At 37.9% G+C, this 23,075-nt stretch overlaps 1 protein-coding gene and 1 pseudogene across 1 annotated transcript in view; one reads left to right on the top strand and one right to left on the bottom strand.

Moving 5' to 3' along the window:
- LOC118833242 overlaps window positions 1-23,075 on the top strand; it is a 632,463-nt pseudogene that overhangs the window by 129,012 nt on the left and 480,376 nt on the right.
- LOC118833239 (tudor domain-containing protein 5-like) overlaps window positions 1-23,075 on the bottom strand; it is a 55,378-nt gene that overhangs the window by 28,401 nt on the left and 3,902 nt on the right. Inside the window, exons 3-7 of the mRNA XM_036740603.1 lie at window positions 20,998-21,405; window positions 19,864-20,045; window positions 19,004-19,087; window positions 7,543-7,599; window positions 3,591-3,744 (exon numbers count right to left, since the gene is read on the bottom strand). Coding sequence (XP_036596498.1) covers window positions 3,591-3,744; window positions 7,543-7,599; window positions 19,004-19,087; window positions 19,864-20,045; window positions 20,998-21,405 — 885 coding nt within the window. The remainder of the gene's footprint in view (window positions 1-3,590; window positions 3,745-7,542; window positions 7,600-19,003; window positions 19,088-19,863; window positions 20,046-20,997; window positions 21,406-23,075) is intronic.

Raw genomic sequence — 23,075 nt, 5'->3', positions numbered from 1 at the left:
CACAGCTCACTGATTCAGGGCACTACAGCCCACTCCGCCAGGCTCCTGGTCTGGTTGCTCCACGCGGCCCATGCTGGGCTCTGCTCCGCTCCACTCCCAGCTCCGTGCCGGATAGACCTCACCCAGCAACCATCCAGGCTGTCCTGGGCTGGAGCCCTGCTTCCCTCTGCTATTTTGTGGGTTCTGCAGTTCTAGAATTGGTTCAGAGCCATTTTTTATAGGTTTTTGGAGGGACTTGGCGGGAAGCTCCCTCTAGTCCCTGCTTTCTAGCCACCATCTTGGCTCCACCCCTAGGAAATCCAAAATATAAATTTTCAATAAAATAGAGGACTTTCAAGCTTTCTCAATGAAAATGCCACAGCTCAGTAGAAAATTTGACTTTCAAACACAAGAATCAAGAGAAGCATGAAAAGGTAAACAAGAAAGAGAAATCATAAGGGACTTACTAAAGCTGAACTGTTTTGTTTACATTCCTACATGGAAAGATGATGTGTGTAATTCCTGCGACCTCAGAATTAGGGTAGCTGAAGGGTATGAATATATATATGTATGTATGTATGTATGTATACACACACACACACACACACAGACAGGTTACTGGGTGAGTTGAATATGCAGGGATGATATCTAAAAAAAATTAAAGGATTAGAGAGGAATATATTGAGAGAGGGAGAAAGGGAGAGATAGAATGGGATAAATTATCTCACATACAAATCTTAAGGAAAAGCAGTTTGTTGGAAGGGAAGAGGGGGCAGGTGAGGGGGAATGAGTGAATCTTGCTCTCAACCGATTTCACTTGAGGAGGGAATAACATACACACTCAACTGGGTATCTTACCCCACAGGAAAGGAGGAAGGGGATGAAAAATGGGGCACAATAGAAGGAGGGCAGATAGGGGGAAGAGGTAATCAAAAGCAAACACTTTCAAAAAGGGACAGGGTCAAGGGAGAAAACTGAATAAAGGGAGACAGGATAGGAGGGAGCAAAATATAGTCAGTCTTTCACATGAGTATGTTGGAAGGATTTTACATAATGATACATGTGTGGCCTATGTTGAATTGCTTGCTTTCTCAGGGAGGGTAGGTGGGGAGGGAAAAGGAATTTGGAACTCAAAGTTTTAAAAGCAGATGTTCAAAATATACTTGCTTTTCAATGCAATTGGGAAATAAGATATAAAGGAAATGGGGCATAGAAATCTATCTTGCCCTACAAGAAAGGGAAAAGGGGATGGGGGGAGTGAGGTGACAGAAGGGAATGCTCACTGTGGAATGGGGCAATCCGAATATATGCCATCTTGGAGTGGGGGGAGGGAAAAAATGTGGAGAAAATTTGTAATTCAAAATATTGTGGAAATCAATGCTGAAAAGTAAGAATATTAAATAATAATAATAATAGTCAAAAATAGAAACAAAAATGTAATAATAAGTAAAAGATTGGGTCAACTCAAAAAATAAATAAATAAAGTGATTCAATACTACAAATGCCCTCTCTCCTTCATGACACCAAAAATGTCTGGTCTTGAGTTGTTAGCATCTCAGGCAAGAAAAAGGTAGAAGAGCTGAGTGCTTTACCATTCTTTGGTCCTTAGATTAAGCAGCAATTACTCATCAGTCCACTTCATCTCCTTACACCCTATTAACATCAGAAACACTTCTTGCTCCCCAAATCATTCCTAAATAAACCATCACCACACAAAAGGATACAAAAGTTTAAGAGTAATAAAGGAGTTTTAATCTTTAAAAAATACATAACAAAATGGAAGCATCTGCGGAATTAGCTCTAAGTAGGATCTCATCAGTAAGGTATATTCTTTAGGCTAATTTTGGGGGCTTAGTTTTCTTGAAGCCAGGGTTAAGTCCTGGCTCTACTCTTGGAGCAAGTTATTTCAACTAAGTGTCAGGTTACTCATCTGTTAAAAAAAGGGGGGTGGAGGATGGGGAGCCTTTATCTAAACATCTCTCCCTCTGGCTCTAAAGTTCCTTCTAGTTCAGTTACTTACAGTTTTTATAACCTTGAATCAAAGAGCTCTGGATCTATCAAAGCTGCTCTTTTACATAAACACTGCAATTCAATAAAATAACCCTTTAAAATAGCTGGGTTTGTTACTGTGTTGGAAGAAGTATGTAGATATATACTTAGGAAGTGTTATAGCATGTTGAATTCCAAACTGGTATTAAATGGCACAAGTTACAAATATATGTGTACAGCACTACCCTTCCAAAGTATCATATCCTTTTAGTGGGAGAAAGAAAAAGATCATCTGACATATATAGGTATATGTGTGTGTATATATATATATATATATATATATGTATACACATTCATATATGCATATATATATATATATATATATATATATATATATATATATATATACATAGACACACACACATATGGAGAAGCATACCTGACTACAAGAGCAGGATGCTACTTTATTTTTGTTTAACTCTATTTCTTTATTACCAGAGAAGGTTCTTTTTTAGGGAAGGGAAAGGGGGGTAGTGTCATTAGGAAGTGACTGATTTTGTAAACGAGCAAGTGAAAGAGTTTTCTGAAAATACATATCAGATAGCTTAGCTAGGTGGGGGGAAGGAAGGAATATATGCAATAATAAAATAGGAAATGAAAATGATGCAAAAGCAAAAAATAGCAATAAAAATTATCAGATCAAAAATCAATGCTGAAGAAAAAAAAGCAAATTTAACTACCCTACAGTATCAAGATTAGGGCTTCCTTTCTCACAATAAATGAATTCACCAATTACTGTTAGTGAATTACCATTAGAGGTCATTCATCGTAAAGCATAAGCCATCAACTCAGCCTTCCATTTGAAAAATGAGTCAAACATTGAATTGGCATGTACACGTATGAAGATTTTCAGAGTTAATTTTACACAAGGATAGGCCCCACTTTCAACAAAAGTAGTATCTAAAAGTTCAAGTGCTAGAATTAACGTGCAGCTGAAACGATAATAGAATAGTTAACCTCACGTAACACACCAATATAAATTCTATTCTCTACTATCTTTCTAGCCATATTCATTGCTTGGTCGCATAGCCTAACCATAAAAAATTATCATATATTTTGGTATTAAACAATTCTAAGCTGAACTAGTAACTCTCTATTTCATTCTTATTTTGTGTTCCAACAAGTAAACTCACCCATGTATGTACATAATATTGTACATTAAGCTGCAAATGTGTGTTTATGCCAATTTAACATATACTTGAAAAGAGATTAATAAAACCAATCTCTTTGGCTGAAAAAGTTCATCATATTTTTCAGGTTACCCCTTAACTCCTTTCATTTGCTTAACATTAAAAGGCACCTATAAAGCTCAGACTGTACTGCCTTGACCTGAAAGGAGTCATGAAGGACTAAAATAATATAGTAGAATTTTAAAAAGAAACCAGCATGCAAAATACACTCTGCGCCCAGCCCCCCCATTCAATTCAAGATTCTCTCAAATGTGCATGAATGTCCAGATGTTATCTGTGTTACATATTCTTGTATTTCATCCTGGTTTATCCTCTCATAGGTCACAGTGGTGGGTCATTTTGGCCAGTTTTATATAATGAATTTCAACTCACCTGTTGTCAAATGCTTCATTTCTGCATCAAACACCAACAACTCTTTTTCACCTTCCCTGAACTCAACATGGAGAATGTCACTAAGAGATCCAACAAGCTCTGCAATGTTTAAAAATCCCAATCTCTTTGGTGAAAGTGGCTCTTTAAAAACTGCCTGTCATCAAAAAAATCGAAATTGAAATGAAGAGCAGAAGGAAACTGACAATCAATCAATAAGCACTAATTAAGCCAGACACTATGTTAGGTGCTAGGAAACAAAAACAATGAATGAAACAATCCCTAATCTCAAAAGAACTTACATTCTAATAGAGGAGTACACACACACACGCGCACACACACACACACACACACACACACACGCACACAAATACAAGGTAGTTTGAGGGGGAGGGCACTAGCAATTGAGATCAGGAAAGGCTAAGCTGTCGTTTGAATTGGATCTTCAAAGAAGAGAGGGATTCTATGAGGCAGAAGTGAAGAGGAAGTACATACCAGGTATGGGGAACAGCCAGAGAAAAGTCATGGAGGCACTAGAGGGAGGGTCATGTCTAAGCAAAGAAAGAAGACCAGTTTGGCTAGATCAGAGTGAGAGAGGGTAAAAGGTGCAATATGAGTGGAAAGAAACGGGATTTAAAAGCTAATCATAGAGGTTTCTATTTGATTAGAGAAGCAAAAGGAAGCCACTAGAGTTACTTGAGTTAAGGAATCCTAGTCAGATCTGTACTGAAGGAAAAACACTTTAGCAGCAATGCGAAAGATGACGTCAGAAAGAGACTTACGGCAAGGAGACAATGTAGCAGCACACTTTGCAATAAGCCATGCAAAAAGTGATGAGAGCCTGAACTAAGGTGGTAGTGTTGTAGAGGTAGAAACAACACGATCTGGCAAGTGACTGGATGTGTAGCATGACAAGTGAGGAGTCAAGGTTATGAGCCTGGCAGGTTAGAAGTGGTGCCTTTGAGAGAAATAAACAAGTACATTTGGAGGAAAAGATGAGTTCAATTTTGAACATGTTAAGTTTGAAATGTCTCCAGCAATCTGGTTTTAAATAATAATAGTAATAGCTAGCACTTCCATAGCAGTTGAAAGTTTACAAAGTATATATATTTTACAAATATTATCTCATTTTATCCTCACAACAATTCTGAGAGGTGCTATTTTAGCTCCATTTTACAGATGAAGAAACTGAGGCACACAGAGTAAATGATTTGTCTAGGGTCGCACCGTTTCTGATGCTGCATTTGAACTCAAGTCTTCCTAACTCTAGGTCTAGTGTTCTATGGGAATGCTGGGGAGAGACTTGAAATGGATACATAGATGGGAAATGTCTATATAGAAACTATAACATATCCACTCTCTCACTTATTGTCAATCTTTCCCTGTCTACTAGTTTCCTTAATGCCTACAAACATACCCATGTCTCTCCACCCTCAAAAAATTCTCTCTTGCTCCAGCCATCCTCCCTGCTGACCCATATCTCTAATCCTTTTTGTAGCTAAACAACTTGAGCAGGCCACGTACAATCAATATCTCCACTACCTTTCCTCTTACTCTCTATACCATGTGGCTTCTGACCTCATCGTTCAACCAAAACTCTTCTCTCCAAAGTTACCAATGAATTCTTAACTGCCAGACCTAATGGTGTTTTCTCAGTCCTCATCCTTTCTGACCTCTCTGTAGCCTTTGATACTGTTTTGATACTGTCTTCTCTCTAGATTCTCCTATCTGATTCCTTCTCAGTCACTTTTTCTAGATCTTCGTCCAGGGCACTCTCTCTAACAGTGAATCACAGTGTCCCCCCCAGGGCTCTGTCCTGGACCCTTTTTCTCTTCCCCCTTTGAACTATTTCACTTGGCAAGCCCATGAGCTCTCATAGATCCAATTATTATCTCAATGATGAGGATTCTCAAATCTACAAATCCAGCCCTCACCTCTTCCTGACCTTGTCTTGCATCTCCAACTGCCTACTGAGATCTCAAACTCAAGAGACCCCAAACTGAATTCATTATCTTTCCCCCCAAATCCTCCACTCTTCTTCTCTTTAGTTATGACAGTACCCAGGCTCACAACACGAGTGTCACCTTTGACTTCTTATTCTTTCCCCTCCACATCCATTCTTGCTGCCAAGTCCTATTGATTTTGCCTTTGTAACATTTTTCACATACCTTCCCTCTGTGGATGTTCTCAATTTATCCTGTATGCATCCTGTTTATACACAGTTGTTTGCAAGGACTGTCTTTGGCCTTTCTTTGTATCTCTGGTGCTTAACATCATGCCTGACATAAAAGGTGCTTGTTAAATGAATGACGGGAGAGACCTGGTATGTTTGAACTCAGGAAGGAGCCAGTAGACAGGGACAGGCTAAAGATCACAAGAGGTAGAATGAGAAAGAATGAAATTGCAATCTACTGGAGAAGATGGGAGGGGATAGGATCAAAAGCATACATAAAGAGAGGTTGGCCTTGGCAAGGAGAAGGGCCACCTTACTGTCAATTTAGTAAAAAGAGCAGGGAAATGGAAGTTGAATAACTTGAATTGCTAGTGTCCGATCAACAGGGTTGTTTGATTTCTTCCAGATGCATTATCAAGAGAGGTAGATAATGGGAGTAATCCAAGGCTGGAGCTTGGCAACGGATGAGCTGTGACAGAGGACAAGGGATTTGAGAGTAGAGGACTGTGTAATGTTGAATTGGATAACTACTGGGGAAAGACGGGACAGAAAGAGAGAAGTCAGAACAGAAGGAATGGCCTAAAACTACTGAGGGGTGGAGGGACTAGAGATCTGGATAAGGACAAAGAATGAGATTAGGAGAGGGGAGACATGGGGTGATTTGAAATATTAGGTTACAATCAAATATAAAATGTAAGAGTTTTTGATTAAAGAAGCTGAACATAAGGAAATATGACACTAGGCATTTTTGGGCAATCACCAGAGAGTCACCAGACTAAACTATAAATTTCTCACTAACATAAGGTGTTTTAGTTAATGGCTTAGCGCATTAAAACCTATAGTGCCTCAACAACTGACACACTAACCTGAAAATCTTTTTGTCACAACGAGTGGGTAAAAATATTGTAGTTTTCTTATTAAGTAGCATTATATACAAGAAGTTTCTGGTTTAAACAAAATGCCAACAAAAGAGGAGGAAAAAGCAAGGTTATCACAAAACCTAATACATATATATACATATATATGTATATATGTATATCTTTTCTACTGGACAGTGCTGGACAGTATTTTCCACTGTATCCATTAGACAGCAGAGAGCTAATATTTATCCTTAGTCACAACCATGGCATAGCTCAAACAGTTTACGTTTAAACTCGACAACCCCAATACTGACATTTAAACTGTTCAAGATGGGTCTCTTTTTAACTCTACTTTGAAAACATATACTCTCTAGCGTGATCTTAACTTTTAGTAGCATTTTTAAAAATTATCTTCCATTAATACATTTATGTATTAGTACTCTCTAATCTTTTTTCTTTCTGCAAAGAAAACAATATGAATGGAGAAAGAAATAAGAATGTTATAGGAAATGGGTCATATGAAATGAATTATGTGAAAATGTACATACACATGTAAATTGTCACCAAGTGTTTTAAGTGAATTAACTCATTAACCTTCACAACAATCCTAGAAGGTAGATATTACAAATATTACCCCCATTTTATGAAGAGAGAATCTGAGGTTTGGGGGCATTAGGCGACTTCTCTAAAGTCACATTGCCAGCAAGGCATATAGGTGAAACTTGAACTCAGGTCATCTGAGTCAAGGTTCTTAGCCCTTTCCACTATATTACACTGCCTTAATGATATAATAATTAAACCACCAAAAGAAAAATTAAGGCACACTGGATGACGAACGAAGAAGCAGAATAATTTCTAACTCTCCCTAGGAAAAGAAACTTTACAAGGCTCTAACTGGTAAAAGAGAAAACAAAATTCTTACCTCAAACTCTCCAAGCAGCTTAGAAATAAGCAATCCCTGTGGAAATTTGGATGCAACCTAGAGAAAAGAAAATTTCAGAGTAGATGGCTTTGGCCGACAAGAATTAAAAATACCTAACTATTCCTACACAGGATTAGCACGGCCCCCCCACCCAGGGGCTTCAGAAACTTGAATATTTTCAGCTTTTGTTAAATCTTAACTTTTGGGAGATATGTACAGAATATTTTAAGGCAAAAGGACAGACAGTATAAATATTTGTGAAAATTTCTTTAAAATGATCTATAACTAGTTCTGTAAAATGCTGGACATGTTGGATATCTTGGACCCAGAAGTGAAGCAATTTGGTGATAGAAACAATGTCAAGGAAGCAAAAGAACAGCAAAAATGGAAAATAAGTGGATTTCATCTATCTTCCAGAACTTCTCTGCCTCCAAGCAATTTGTTTGGTGCCCACCAGAAAGTTTACATATTTTTTTCCAGTCGAATAGCATTTCTTACCACTATATTTGAAAATATTGGACATTCCTAAAGAATACCCATTCAACAAATACCTCATATGTACCAGATACTGTGCTAGCACCAGGTTTATAAAGAGAAAAATTGAAACAGTCTTTGCCTGGAGAGTTCCTAGAGGAAATCTGTTTTTTTATTGGCAGGAAAAACACATCTATAGATTCAAACAAAATAGATACAGGGTAATATTAACTGAGGAGGTCACTGGTTACCAGGAAAATCTTCATATAAAAGGTGCTGCTCAAGCTGCATCTTATACAAAGCAGGGATTCTAGGAGGCAGAAGCAAAGAAGTACATTACAAGCAGGGGGCACAGCCAGTGCAAAAGCCTAGAAACAGGAAATGGAAGGGCATACATAAGTAAAGTAAGTAGGCCAGTGCACCAAGTGAGAGAGGCTACAGAGAACAGAAAAGGGGGCCCAGGATACAGCTTGGAATGCACATGAAAGGATGATCCAGCAAAGGAAAATGAAATGAAGTGGTAAGACAGGCAGGAGAACCAAGAGAGATTAATGTCACAAAAACCCACAGGAGGAAGAGGATCCAGGAGAAGGTGGTCAGATCAAATAATGAAGAGGGACCAAAGAAGAAGGGGCTTGAGAACACGTCATAAAGATCTGGCAATCAGTAGATCACTGATAACTCTGGAGAGAGCAGTTTCAACTGAGTGGTGGGGTCAGAAGCAAGACTTCAGAGGTTCTGAAGATAATGAGGAAACATAGCCAGTACAGATAGACAGCCTTTCCTTAAAGTTTAGCTGAGAAGGGGAGGAAAGATATAAGATGATAGCTTGAGGGGATGGCAGTGTCTAGTGAAGGTTTTTGTTTTGTTTTTTAAGGATGAAGGCGGCTTAGGTTTGATTGAAGGCAGTTGGTGTTCAGTCATTTCAATCACATCCAACTCTTTGTGATCCCATTTGGGGTTTTCTTGGCAAAGATACTGGAGTGGTTTGACATTTCCTTCTCCAGCTCATTTTACAGATGAGGAAACTGAGGCAGAGAGGGTTTAGTGACTTGCCCAGGGTCACACAGCTACTAATTGTCTGAGGCTAGATTGGAACTTAGGAAAATCAGTCTTCCTCACCTCAGGCCCGACACTCTATCCACTGTGCTACCTATCTGCTCTCTTTTCAGGCAGTAGGTAAGTAAATTCATTGGGAGGACACTTTAACTTCTGGAAAGAGAGAGCCTTATTATTCCCTTTAAAACTGGAAACAGAAATACCAAAAAAAAGAAAATTTTTCTATTCTTACATGAACATTGAAACTCATTTAAAATGAGCAAGCTGAAGAACATGCGAAGTAAAATACATCTATTATACACACACACTCACACATACAAATATATGTAATAGAATAGAAGGCAAAAAGCACTGAAAGTGATGAAAATGTATACTAAAAAAATTCTTAATATAAACGAAGAAATCCTGAAAGGCTCAAATGGTTAATAAGAGTCCACATTTATATTGAAATTTTAAGCTTTGCAAACACTTATTTTGACCCTGACAACAACCCTATGGGAGGCAGGTGACTAGTACTTTCCTCATTTTAATAAGATGTGGAAACTGAGAATTTAAATTGAAAAAAGTTAGAATACCAGTTCCTTAAGAGTAGAGATTGTTTTATTCTTTGGATTTGTACTGCCCAGTCCTAGCATAGGGCCTGATATGTAAGAGGTACTTAATAAATGCTAGTTGTGTGAATGAGGTTAAGAAATTCAAATGTCTTGATGTCCACTCCCATGCTCTAGCTATGACACCACATAGCCTCATCTGGGTAACAAACATATATATGAAATTAAATAACTAGAAATTTTAAAAATGACAAGAGGACATAGAAAACATGAACACAGCTAAGAAATAATGAGAAGAATTAAATGAAAGTAAGAAATCTGAGGAGAAAATGGCAAAAGTCATCAAAATAACATGAACAATTTTAAAACAAGAACAAAACTGAAAGTAGAACATATATAGTAGAAATAATGGCAAATGCTTTGGGACCAGAAAAACTAGCTCAAAAAAAAAAACCACCATGGAAAAGATTTGGAAGCACTGTATATAAAGCAACAGATCCAGAAGACCGATATCTCTCCCCCATTACATATAGTTCAGGAAATAATTCAAGAAAATTTTGAGAATAAAAAAATGGCTGCACATGGCAAACTGAAGGAAGTCCTCTACAAAGGAAAAACAATAAAACACAACTCTCCCAGAAGATCACTGCTAAACTTCTAAATCAAAACACCAAGAGAAAATACTCTTACATAGGAAAAAGATTACATACAAAAAAAAGTTAGACAAAATCACACTAGATTTTGCTATAAAAATTATAAATTGTTGAAGAAAACTTGAAATTCAATACATTTAAAAATAAAAAACCAAGGCTTAGATCCCAGGATATCTCCTAACAAATCTAAGCATTCTTTTGGAAGGCAAAGGAGTAACACTGAAAATGCAAAGAACCTCGTAGAACTAATACAGAAAAACCCTCTACAGCAAAAGAATTTTTGGGACAAGGCTGGAGAGATAACCAGGATAGTTATAACTGCTTTGAACAAGATGAGTACAACGACAGTGAAGACCGCTGGAGTTGGAATCAGAGTTGAATCATGGCTCTGCAACTTATGACCTCTGCATGACTGGGTACATCACTCTGGGCCTTCAGTAAAATGAAAAGCCAGAATTTTATTGTGCAATAAGAAATTACACATATAAGGAATTCAAAAAAATGAAAAGACTTTTATAACCTGATGCAGAATACAGCAGAACCAGAACATACATAATAACAAAAATATAAAGAACACTAAGGAAGTATCACGTCCAATCTTGCAAATGATGAAAGAAGTGGTAGACTGCAGAGATGATCTTCTATGGCAGTGCTCAGGATAATTAAAGTATCCAAATGAAATATTTTATGTTGCCTTTGGGTGCACAATATAATCAACTCCTATGTTTTGCCTCTCCAAAAAGACCCTGACACCCATCCATTTATTGAGCTAAACCTTCGTTTTGTCTTCTGGTTTCATTTGTAGTGAATTTCTCAAAATTTACAGTTTGGTTCTTTCACTAGCATACCATAGTATATATACTTTTCAGTATAGTAGTATATAACTCAGTTATGAGCCAATTATCTAATATTTAGAATACCAACAGAAAAATTAATGTCCTTTCTTCCACTCTACCACTGACACTCCAGAAGTACAAGGCCACAATGGACTGCTAGGGGCCATTTTGTCTTTTTTTTTCATGGGTGCCATGACCAAAGAATATATCACCATAAAACCAGTCCACTGGACTTCCAGGGGTGGAGCCAAGATGGCGGCTGGAAAGCAGGGACTTGCATGAGGTCCCCACCACATCCCTCCAAAAACCTATAAAAAATGGCTCTGAACAAATTCTAGAACTGCAGAACACACAAAATAGCAGAGGGAAGCAGGGATGCAGCCCAGGACAGCCTGGATGGTCGCTGGATTAGGTTTATGGCACACGGAGTGGAGGGGAGCGGAGCTCAGCGTGGGAGGCAGAAGGACCAGCCAGACCAGGAGCAGGGCAGAACAGGCCCTAGCACCCTGAATCAGTGAGCTGTGGCAGTTACCAGACTTCTCAACCAAAAATCACCAAAGACAACAGAGAAGGTTAGTGGGAAAAGCTGTGGGGGACAGAGTTCTCAGTTCAGCCACCACCCCAGGGGCAGCGGGGGAGGTGCAGCTACAGAACTACAGCTGCAGTTACTTCCGGCCCCAGGCCCACGTGGTGGGAGGAATTAAGTGGTGGATCAGAGCAGGAGTGCAGAGCCTGCTGAAGATTTGCATCAGGCCTGGGTTGGTGGTTCTTGAGGAAGGAGGAGTGCTGGGGTGGCAGAGCTGGCTATATAGAAATAGCTCTGAAATCAACGGTGTATCCCCTCAAAGTACTCTTTGCTCTACAAGCAATCATACCCCGATGAAAAACTCAAGGGTCAAGTAAGCTGGCTGGGAACATGGCCAGGCAGCGAAAACACACCCAGATTCAGTCTCAGAATTTGGAATCTTTCTTTGGTAACAAAGAAGACCAAAACATACGGCCTGAAGAAGTCAACAAAGTGCAAGAGCCTACAACAATAGCCTCCAAGAAAAACATGAACTGGTCTCAGGCCAAGGAAGAATTCAAAAAGGATTTGGAAAAGCAAGTTAGAGAAGTAGAGGAAAAATTGGGACGAGAAATGAGAATGATGCAAGAAAACCATGAAAAACAAGTCAATGACTTGCTAAAGGAGACCCAAAAAATACTGAAAACAATATTGAAGAAAACAACACTTTAAAAAATAGACTAACTCAAATGCCAAAAGAGCTCCAAAAATCCAATGAGGAGAAGAATGCCTTGAAAGACAGAATTAGCATGGTAAAGTAGGTCCAAAAGACCACTGAAGAAAATACTACCTTTAAAATGAGACTGCAGCAAGTGGAAGCTAGTGACTTGATGAGAAATCAAGATATTATATTATAAAACAGAACCAAAGGAATGAAAAAATGGAAGACGATGTCAAACATCTCATTGGAAAAACCACTGACCTAGAAAATAGATCCAGGAGAGATAATTTAAAAATTATTGGACTACCTGAAAGCCATGATCAAAAAAAGAGCCTAGATATCATCTTTCAAGAAATTATCAAGGAGAACTGCTCTGATATTCTAGAGCCAGAGGGTAAAATAGAAATTGAAAGAATCCACAGATCACATTCTCAAATAGATCCCAAAAAGAAAACTCCTAGGAACATTGTCACCAAATTCCAGAGCTCCCAGATCAAGAAGAAAATACTACAAGCAGCCAGAAAGAAACAATTTGAATATTGTGGAAAAACAATCAGGATAACACAGGATCTGGCAGCTTCCACATTAAGGGACCGAAGGGCTTGGAATACAATATTCCGGAGGTCAATCGAGCTAGGATTAAAACCAAGAATCACCTACCCAGCAAAACTGAGCATCATGCTCCAAGGAAAAATATGGATTTTCAATAAAATAGAGGACTTTCAAGCTTTCTCAGTGAAAAGACCAGAGCTGAATAGAAAATTTGACTTTCAAAAACAACAATCAAGAGAAGCATGAAAAGGTAAACAAGAAAGAGAAATCATAAGGGACTTAGTAAAGTTGAACTGTTTTGTTTACATTCCTACATAGAAAGATGATGATGTGTATGATTCATGAGACCTCAATATCATAGTAGCTGAAAGGAATATGCATATATATATATATGTGTGTGTGTGTGTGTGTGTGTGTATACATATATATACACATATGTGTGTACCTGTGTATGCATATATGTAGGTATACACACACACACACACACACATATATATATACACACATACATATACACACAAAGGGCACAGGGTGAGTTGAATATGAAGGGATGATATCTAAAAACATAAAATCATTTTAAGGGATAAGAGAGGAATATATTGAGAGAAGGAGAAAGGGAGAGATAGAATGGGGTAAATTATCTCGCATAAAAGTGGCAAGAAAAAGTGGTTCTGTAGGAAGGGAAGAGTGGGCAGGTGAGGGGGAATGAGTAAATCTTGCTCTCATCAGACTTGACCTGAGGAGGGAATACCATTCACACTTAATTGGGTATCTTACCCCACAGGAAAGAAGGAGGAAGAAGATAAGAAAGGGGGGATGATAGAAGGGAGGGCAGATGGGGGGAGGAGGTAATCAAAAACAAACACTTTCAAAAAGGGACAGGGTCAAGGGAGAAAATTCAATAAATGGGGATAGGTTAGGAAGGAGCAAAACATAGTTAATCTTTCACAACATGAGTATTGTGGAAGGGTTTTACATAATGATACGCATGTGGCCTATGTTGAATTGCTTGCCTTCTTAGGGAGGGTGGGTGGGGAGGGAAGAGGGGAGAGAATGTGGAACTCAAACTTTTAAAAACAGATGTTCAAAAACAACAACAAAAAAATGTTTTTGCATGCAATTAGGAGATAAGATACACAGGCAATGGGGCATAGAAATTTATCTTGCCCTACAAGAGAAGAAGGGAAAGGGGGATGGGAGGGGAGTGGAGTGACAGATGGGAGGGTTGACTGGGGAACAGGGCAACTAGAATATACGCCATCTTGGAGTGGGGGGAGGGTAGAAATGGGGAAAAATTTGTAACTCAAACTTTTGTGAAAATCAATGATGAAAACTAAATATATTAAATAAATTGAAAAAAAAACCACTCCATTGGTGAAGAGCCTCTCTATAATTAGCTAGACTAGTACTAGGAAAGTAGATATCTATTTCCAGGACCATATTCAAAGTCTTTCCAAAGACTAAAATCTATGCTCTATTGATGTAGCTTTGGAGAAACCAAGGTCCCCTCCATTCCACAATGAGGCACCACAGTAAGACTTTGTGGAAAAAATTATTTACCCAAGGATAAGAATAATCATGATATTTGTATTGGGTTAAACTATGGGATGGTGGAGTTGGGTTTGAAAAAGAACAATGAATATTATCAGAAGGGCCAAAAATGAAACATCAATAAATAATTCAAAGTACATTACAGATAAACAAAGAAAAAAAAAGTCAGTTACAGAAAAGAGAATGTCAAAGAGAGAGTAGTTATGATCCCAAAGTGAAAGTACTTTCTATCTAACAAAAGGGGGCCCACAATCAAATTTTAGAGATATTTTCTGAATAGTATAAAAATAAAAACTTTGTTTAGTGTTATGACTTAGTTTGGCTTAGTAACAGAAAGTATAAAATAAAAATAGCATTCCCTTCTGACATAATAAAACTTTAACCATTTATGGTAATAGGTAGTCAAATTTAACTTCTGAATGCTTGATTCAACAAGTATTTATTAAGCCTTGATATAAAAAGCACTGCTAGGTGATACAAAGTCAAAACTAAAAGTCTTTGCCTTTAAGGAGTTCACATTCTCCTAGGTTTTTTTTTAAACACGTACCAAGAGATGTATATACATAAAACAAAGTAAACTGAAGAGAGTGAGAGCACTATTAACTCAAGCAGGGAACAAAAATCAGGCAAGGTGTCACAGGAGGTAGCTCTCACAGGAGGTAGCAGCTGAGCCTAAGCCCAAAGGAAGACAAGGATTCTGAGATGCAGAAACTAGAAGGTAGGGCTTCAATCGTGTGGAACAGCTAGTTCAGACACACAGAGATGTAATGTTAAGCAAGGACCTGCAAGAACACAGAGTTCATCAAGTGGAGTATCAGTGCTAGAAAGTGAAGTTAAGAACAAACTGTACAAAACTTTAAGTGTCAGGCTGAACAGTTTTACCTTTGACCTAGAAACCTCAGAGATGCCCTCAAGGTTTTTGAGAGCATGAGAATGACACGGTCAGATATTACATTTTATTTTAGCAGCTCTGGAGAGGAAACATTAGAGCAAAGACTAAAGGCAGAGAGACCTATTCAGTTATTACAGTAGTACAGGAGAGGGCCTTAATAAGGGCCTTAATAAGGTCCTTAATAAGTGCTAGCTGAGGGAGACAAAGGCATGTTACCTAGTTTTGCTGGGTTGACACAATCAAAGGATTTCTGAACAATGTTAACTTGGCATCTACAAAGGAACCCTTAAAAACCCCTAGTTGGATGAGAGCCTTTAAGGCAAGGAGTAGGGAAGACTAGAACCTGCTCTCTGCCAATAAACTAGTAACGGCTTTTACATTTTTTAATACAATAAAACTATTTTAAAATATAGACGGGCACACTAGTGGATTGTTGGTGCAACTGTGATTCAGTACACCCATTTTGGAAAGCATTTGGAACTGTCAGACCCCAATCTACCCCCCACTCAATCTAGGCCCACAGCTTCCTATTACCTCCAGGATTAAATATAAAATCCTGTGTGTGTTTGGCTTTTAAAACTCTTTACAATCTGACCCCTTACTACCTTTTCAGTCTTCTCACACCTGACTCCCTTCCACACAATCTATGATCCAATGACATTGGCTTCCTTACCTTTCCTTCCAAATTTCACTCTATCGCTACATTTTTTCTGACTGTTGCCCAGGCCTGGAATGTAGTACCACCTTGTCTCTACCTCAAGACTTCCAAGGCTTCCTGCAAATCTCAGCTAAGATCCTACCTTAAACAAGACGACTCCTTGTCCCTCTCACTGCTGGCATCTTCCCTCTAAGACTATTTCCAACATAGTTTGTTCATATCTTATATACAGTTGTTTACATGTTGCTTTCCTCCTTAGACTATAAGTTCCTTGAAGGTAGGGAGTGTTTTAGCCTTTATTTGTAACCCCAGCACTTAACCACAGTGTCTGGTACATAGTATGCACTTAATAAATGCCTGTTGACTTGCTGAAATAAAGTGACTAAAATTGTCACACTGTCTGACCCAGAGACAAGCATTATTGCTATTCAGTCATTTCTGACTCTTCATGACCCCACTGGGGGTTTTCTTGGCAGAGATACTGGAGTGATTGGCCATCTGGGGTTAGAAGCGGGGGAGGGGAAGAGGGAGAGATAGGGGAAGACAGCCGTACAGAGAGATACTAGGCATGAACTGACCCACACCAAGGTCACTGAGAAAAAGAAAAGTTCCCATATGTGTGAAAACATTCATAGCAGCACTTTTTGGGTGTCAAAGAAGTAGAAACGGAATGGCTAAAGAAATAAAGTACATGAAAGTAATCAAATATTACCATGATGTAAGAAATTACATTTATGATATATACAGAGAGGCATGAAAACACTTAAATGAAGGAAGTGAAGAAGTACAGGCAAGAAAACAATATACACAATGACTATAGCAACACACAAATGGAAAAAAATAGCCACCCCAAAACAATCAAAAGTGAATATTGCAAAATTACAAAGAACAAACATGGCTTCAGATCAAAAATAAAAAGATTCACGTTACTCCTTTGCAGAGATGAGAAACGTAAAGTTGTGGAATACTGCGTATATTTTCAAGGTTTTTTGTTGTTGTTTTAATCAATTTTACTGTTTTTTCTCTTTGCTGTAAGTATTAAGAACAAAAAGAACATTTAAAACATTCCTTGTTATACAGAATGAATCTATGGGAGGTACAAAGGAGGAATATTGGGAAATTGGGGCACCAAAAATAGTATATCAATAAAATGTATTTTTACAAAGAGCATGGAGAATAGGACAAATGCTGTCCTGATTTCAAAAAAGAGAAGACAGCTTGCAAACTACACACTTGCTGATGATAGCCAAGATTATGAAATAATTTTTAAAAGAGCAATGAACTAAGATGTAGCATGGAATAATCAAGAAATGGACATCCCAAACTAATCTGATAGCCTTTTTTGGACAGGGTAGATGAAAAGAATATCAAAGATTTTGCAAAGCTTCTGACAAAGATCTTTCATGTTATACTTGCAGACAAGATATTAAAATGAGGGCTCAATGACTCTTCAGCTAGGTGGATTCAGGAGAGATCAGGGACTTTAGAGAATGTCAAGTTAAACTCCCTCATTTTACAAATGAGGAAATTGTAGCCTAGATATGTTCAATTTTATTTTTAAGTACCTTATTTTTAAGGTACTGCTGGTGAACAGTGTCAAATGATACAGAGAGCACAAGAAAAATAAGAACTGAAAAAAAGCCACTAGATTCAGTATTTAAAATTGGTTTACAATAATGAAGAATGTAGTTTTTGTTAGGAAAGGGGGATCAGATAGAAAAGTGAGTAGGAAGGCAAGAGACAGAAACCAGAGTATGGGTGACTTGTAGGGATATGGCTTGGAAAAAGATGTAGGATGATAGCTAGAGATGGCTGGGTCAAGCGAAAGTTTGTTGTGATTTTTTTAAAGGATAGTGTAGACCTTTGCAGATCTGTAGGTAGCAAGGAAGCAGTCAATAGATAGGGAGATACTGAAAATGAGAGAAAGAGCATTTGAATGAAGGGTTCAGCTGCAAAAGCAAACAGGAAGGGATGGAATCAAAGACACAAGTGGAGAGATTTGGTCTGGGTGAAGAGAAAGGTCACTTCTTTATGAGACTAGAGTACAGGAGGAGAGAATGAAGAATATTAAAATGCTGAGGTATACAACAGCAGACATGAGGGAACTCATCATTTTAAGGGGCCTATTTTCTCAGATAATAAGCTGATGTGAGGTTCTCTGCTGAATGGAAAAGTATACCACAGAACACTTGAGGAGAGAAGTCTGGAACAATCATGGCAAGTAGGGGAATCCATTACGGAATAAAAAAGGACTGTGGAATAACTCTGAAGACCCAGTAAAGGTTGAGTAATATAAATCTGTAGTGAAGTCAATTTGCTTGGTTTTGTCATAACCAGTCATATTCTACAGCATGTGCAGAGAGGAAGGGAAGCTGAATAGTAGAGGTAACCCAACATTCAAGACTGAGCAGTGACAGGACAAGGGGGAAAGGAATTTGAGAGCAGAAGTGAGTGAGAGTAGTTGAACTGGTTAACTATAGGGTCAAGATTTTCAAGGAAGGAAAGTAAGACCAGCATTGAGGTGATGATGGGAGGAAACTGAGCAACTAGAGGTCTTGGAGAGGTCCCAGAATAGGTATAGGAAATGTAAGGCACAGGGAGACATGTGGACAGAAAAAGTAAATTCAGAGTCCTAGATCAAGCAGAAGAACAGTTATGAGATGAAATCATGGATGTGACCATATCTACATGTGGCAGAGATGGTGGGAAGGTCATGGGAGTTGAAGAGACTGATGAATTAGAAAGCTACAGTTTCTAACAGAGCATCGATTGGTCAGCTGAAGTTCTTGAGAACAAGGGACATAGAGGAAGACTGTAAATCACATTCTGAATTCCTTGAGAAAGGAACAAGAATAATTTGTCCAATGTCACGAAGACAATCATTAACAGTACTCTATTATTCCCAGGTTCTCAGATTATAAATCCAGGGCTCTTTCACCACAGCAGTCTGTTCCCCCTCCCCCAAATCCCATTGCTCTTACATACTTCCCAGAAGTATAGAACACTTACAAACTTTATTTTCTTCTTTAGTTCTGAATCGATGGTCCCTCTTGGTCCAATTTGTGCAATCACTGATTTAAAAATATTTTCCAGCTTCAAAAAATAAAAAACAAAACTATGGTGTCAAGAAGATGGTAAAAGGTAAAATACAAAAAAGATACAAAATGACATTTCTTTTACTTAAGCAAATGTACTTTTCAGCATAAATCAACAAGCAAGTTAAGATACACTCAAGTAGTATTTATTCATTCAAGGAGCATGATCAAAAATATTGTTTTACCTTAGAATTTCCCATCATAATCAATGTTATCTTCTAAGATGGTACTAATGTTAGTCAACTGGAAGAGTCTTCACTTATTCATTATCTTTACCTAGAACTTTTCCTTCTTATACTAATTCTTAGTGAACATTGTCAGTTAGCTTACCAACACTTTTTTCAAGCTAGGAGGAATTCTCCTAACCATAGTCTCTCTAGCATCCCAATGTTGCAATGAACAGTTCTGACAGCAGAATGGATTTCCATTTGTTTCCATTTTTCAAGGTATATTTGGCACTAAGTAAAAGGTCTTTAAAAATCTATCGCTATACATTACACCCTGAAAGAACCTTTGCTTCTTTGAGTTTCACATTAAAATGACTTTAATGGCACTTAGTTTCAAATATGTATTCATTGTTAGATCAAAATTAGTAAAGGTTTAAGGATGCCAAGTCACTTCCATGTGAAAAATTAGACTCCTTCTCCCTGAAATAACTAAAAAATTTGGGTTTTAAAAATCTAAACGTGTTTTTTATTGTATAGTTAGCATATATTATATTTGGGAGACAAACTGAATTTTTTTAAAAGCATTATCACCTCCAAAGTTTCCCACCTGGTTTAATTCCTCAGATTGGTCCAAAGAAGAGGCCTCCACATCATTCAATTCTGTGGTTTTCACTGGATGTGGCTGTTTCAGTGGCTCAGTAGCTGAAGCAGGTTCTGGCAAATGTGTCTTTACTATAGGTGTTTGCATGCAGGATTTGCCTTGTTTTGTTCCAGCTTGTGATGTTTTACCTTACATGTATAAAAGAGAAGTGAAAAAAATCTTATCAAAAGCCAAGCTTATTGACTTAACATACTTTCAAGAAATTGACCATTAATCTATTACCACAATCTTTTCTTCATCTCATTAATAAAATATGATAAAGAGAAAGGCTATCAACTACTCGAACTAGGGAAGAAATTATTCAACTAGATTCCCACTTGTTTAGTGAGACTTACTTCAACTGCAATAGCGACAGGCAAGCATCATCTAATGAGATTGCATTTTAAAGTGGAAAAAACACATTGGACTGAACATTGGATTCAGCAGTCCAAACACCCGAGATCCAACTTGACTACTGGTAAGTGACTTTGGGCAAATAATTTACTTCTTTGAACTTCAGTTTCCTCATTTATAAAAGAGAATAAGAATACCTACACTGTACATATGAAGACAAAGTGGCTTACATCTCTGTCACCTGACTACCAAGAGTTAATTTAACTGGGCATTTTTTCCCATTGCTCCATTCATACCCCAAAGCTGTGCCCCTGGTAGAAGAGAAGAATCTTCCCAAAGGGAAAAGTATTACACTTTCATCAAGTGTGTTCTCCTGCTAGATCTTACAAATCTACATTGCCTACCTTTCAAGGATCTTGTGAAGAGCAAGTAAAAATCTACATAAAAATCACTTTGTAAACCATTAAGAATCATTAAGTATAAGGAAAAAATTGTTAAGTGTTATACTGCAAACGATACTGGAGTTCTTCAGGTACTTTTACACTATAAAAACCAGATGGCTACAACACTGGTGCCAGGAGATAAAATTGCATTTTAGATGATAAATTTCATCACTCAATGTATGTTATACCTACTAAGTCATAATAAGTCTGTGTAGAGTTAACACCTTCAACTACCCTCATTTATTTTTAAGAGGAAGAGAAGGGAAAAAATATCTGAATTTGCTACCCATGCTCACACTCTTACCTGCTGGTAACCCCCTCTTCTGTTCACTTGGTAGATTTTGCTTTAAGGTCAACAAAGAACCTGCCCAGGTCTGCTCAACAGCAATGATATCTGAAGCTGCACTCAGCACTTCAAACATAGAAAGGAATCCATATTGCATATATTGGAACGGTCGTCCAAATCTCTTTGCAAAGGCCTTTTCGAAATCAGAAAGGAGGATTGGAGAAAAAGCCAAGAGGTCTCTTAGTTCACTCTTTACCACAGCTGGAAGAATGGGAAGTATCCTCCCCCGGTACGGTATTCTTTGACGAGAACCAGAACTAGAACCAACTCTTGCCCTTCTTTTCTGGGCAGAATTTGGAAGCTTCTTACTACTCCTTTGTTTTGCAACCAAACTTGCTATTCCTTTGGTTGTTTCATCTGGAATGGCTAAGAAAAAGGAAGAAAAGGGAACATTAGGACTGCAGTTCCTCCTTGAGCTCCCTATAAACGTAATCTTTTATTTGACACTAGTTAAACTATTTGTGTGTATGTATATGTGTATGTATTATATAATGTTCATAGTATATACTATGTTATACATACATATATGCATGTTATACACATATTATATATCATATATACATATATACACACATGCAGTTTTTTATATTGGCTGGTGTTTTAATTTGAACTTGGGATGGTCCAAATGATTAAAAAAAAAGAAAAAGATAAGAGCCAGAAAAATCTTTAGGGATTACATCTAGTCTTTTCCCTTCTTCCTATACTTCCTGCTTTTTGTTTATTTCAAGGTTAAGCTTTCCAGAGGATAGAAAAGAGAAGCAAAAATATTGCTTATTAAATCCTAGAAGATTTAAAACCCACATAAAATGATTATATTTATCAATATTATTTCTCCAGAGATCTATTAGAGACAATATAGTGTAAGTGATGGACTTGGCAGTCAGCAAGACCTAAGCCTGAATCCTGCTTCACACAGTTAGTAGCTCCATGATGCTGGACAAGTCACTTAAGTTCTCTGGGCCCCAGTTTCCTCATCTGTAAAATCAGAGGATTTGATTTGATAACCTCAAAGGTACCTTCCAATTCTAAATCTGTGATCCTATGAAGCAGAACAGAATTGAATTTGAATCCTGCTGGTGAACATTTACTATTTGTGTGACCCTGGGCAAGCCATTTAACATCTCCAAACCTCATTCTTCTTACTCTGATGCCTGTATGAAGTACCCCATGGTTTGGCAAGTCCCTGCCAAAAGAGGGAAAGGTCTGGCTTCTAATAGAGTCTCGGTAACAGAGAGCACCTGCTTTTGAGGACCAAATTAGCTAAATGGAGAAATGCTTATCATCACTAAGTCACATACTCGGTGATAAATTTTTTGGACATGACAACCAAGTGAAGAAAAATGCAAAATAAAAATAGCTCTTAGTTATGCATGCCTTTCCCAACTTCTGCTTCTTCAATGAAAACGATAAAGTGGAAGAAATGAGGGCAGAGGGTGTTAAGAAGTATAGTTTTTAGGCCATCTATAAGAATTAACTTAAGGTGAGAACCTTCTCCAATGACGTATTAGAAGAACTGAATTTCATCAGTTTTGGCTTTCCTGAAATCAGAAGACAGGCGATATAAATAAGCTGTCACAGGTGATTTTATCATTCTTCCAAAGGCATCTGAGACACTTTATGGGATATCTAGTCATATTCCATCAGGGTGCTCATATTAACTATTTTTATGAAAGATCATATACAGAAATAGCTGTAGCATGTGTATCAACATCCATAGAAGACAAAGGGATACACCCTTTACAAAGTACTCAATGAGAACTTAACAATGTAGGGTATAATTTGATACACAGTGATCTAAATGCAAAAGGAGGAATAGGTGATGCCCAAAGGGCTATAAAAATGTGCATACCCTTTGACCATGCAATACCACTTCTAGGGCTGTATCCCAAAGGGATCACACAAGTGGGAAGAGAGCCACCATGTACAAAACTATTTAGAGCAGCTCTTTTTGTGGTGACCAAGAATTGGAAATTGAGGGGATGCCCATCAACTGGGGAATGGCTGAACAAGTTGTGGTATATGAATGTAACGGAATA

The sequence above is a fragment of the Trichosurus vulpecula genome (assembly GCF_011100635.1).
Source record: "Trichosurus vulpecula isolate mTriVul1 chromosome X unlocalized genomic scaffold, mTriVul1.pri SUPER_X_unloc_6, whole genome shotgun sequence".
In the NCBI taxonomy this organism is placed as follows: Eukaryota; Metazoa; Chordata; class Mammalia; order Diprotodontia; family Phalangeridae; genus Trichosurus; species Trichosurus vulpecula.
Note: the sequence above shows the minus strand (reverse complement) of the source record. Positions and strands in the feature narration are given on the sequence as shown.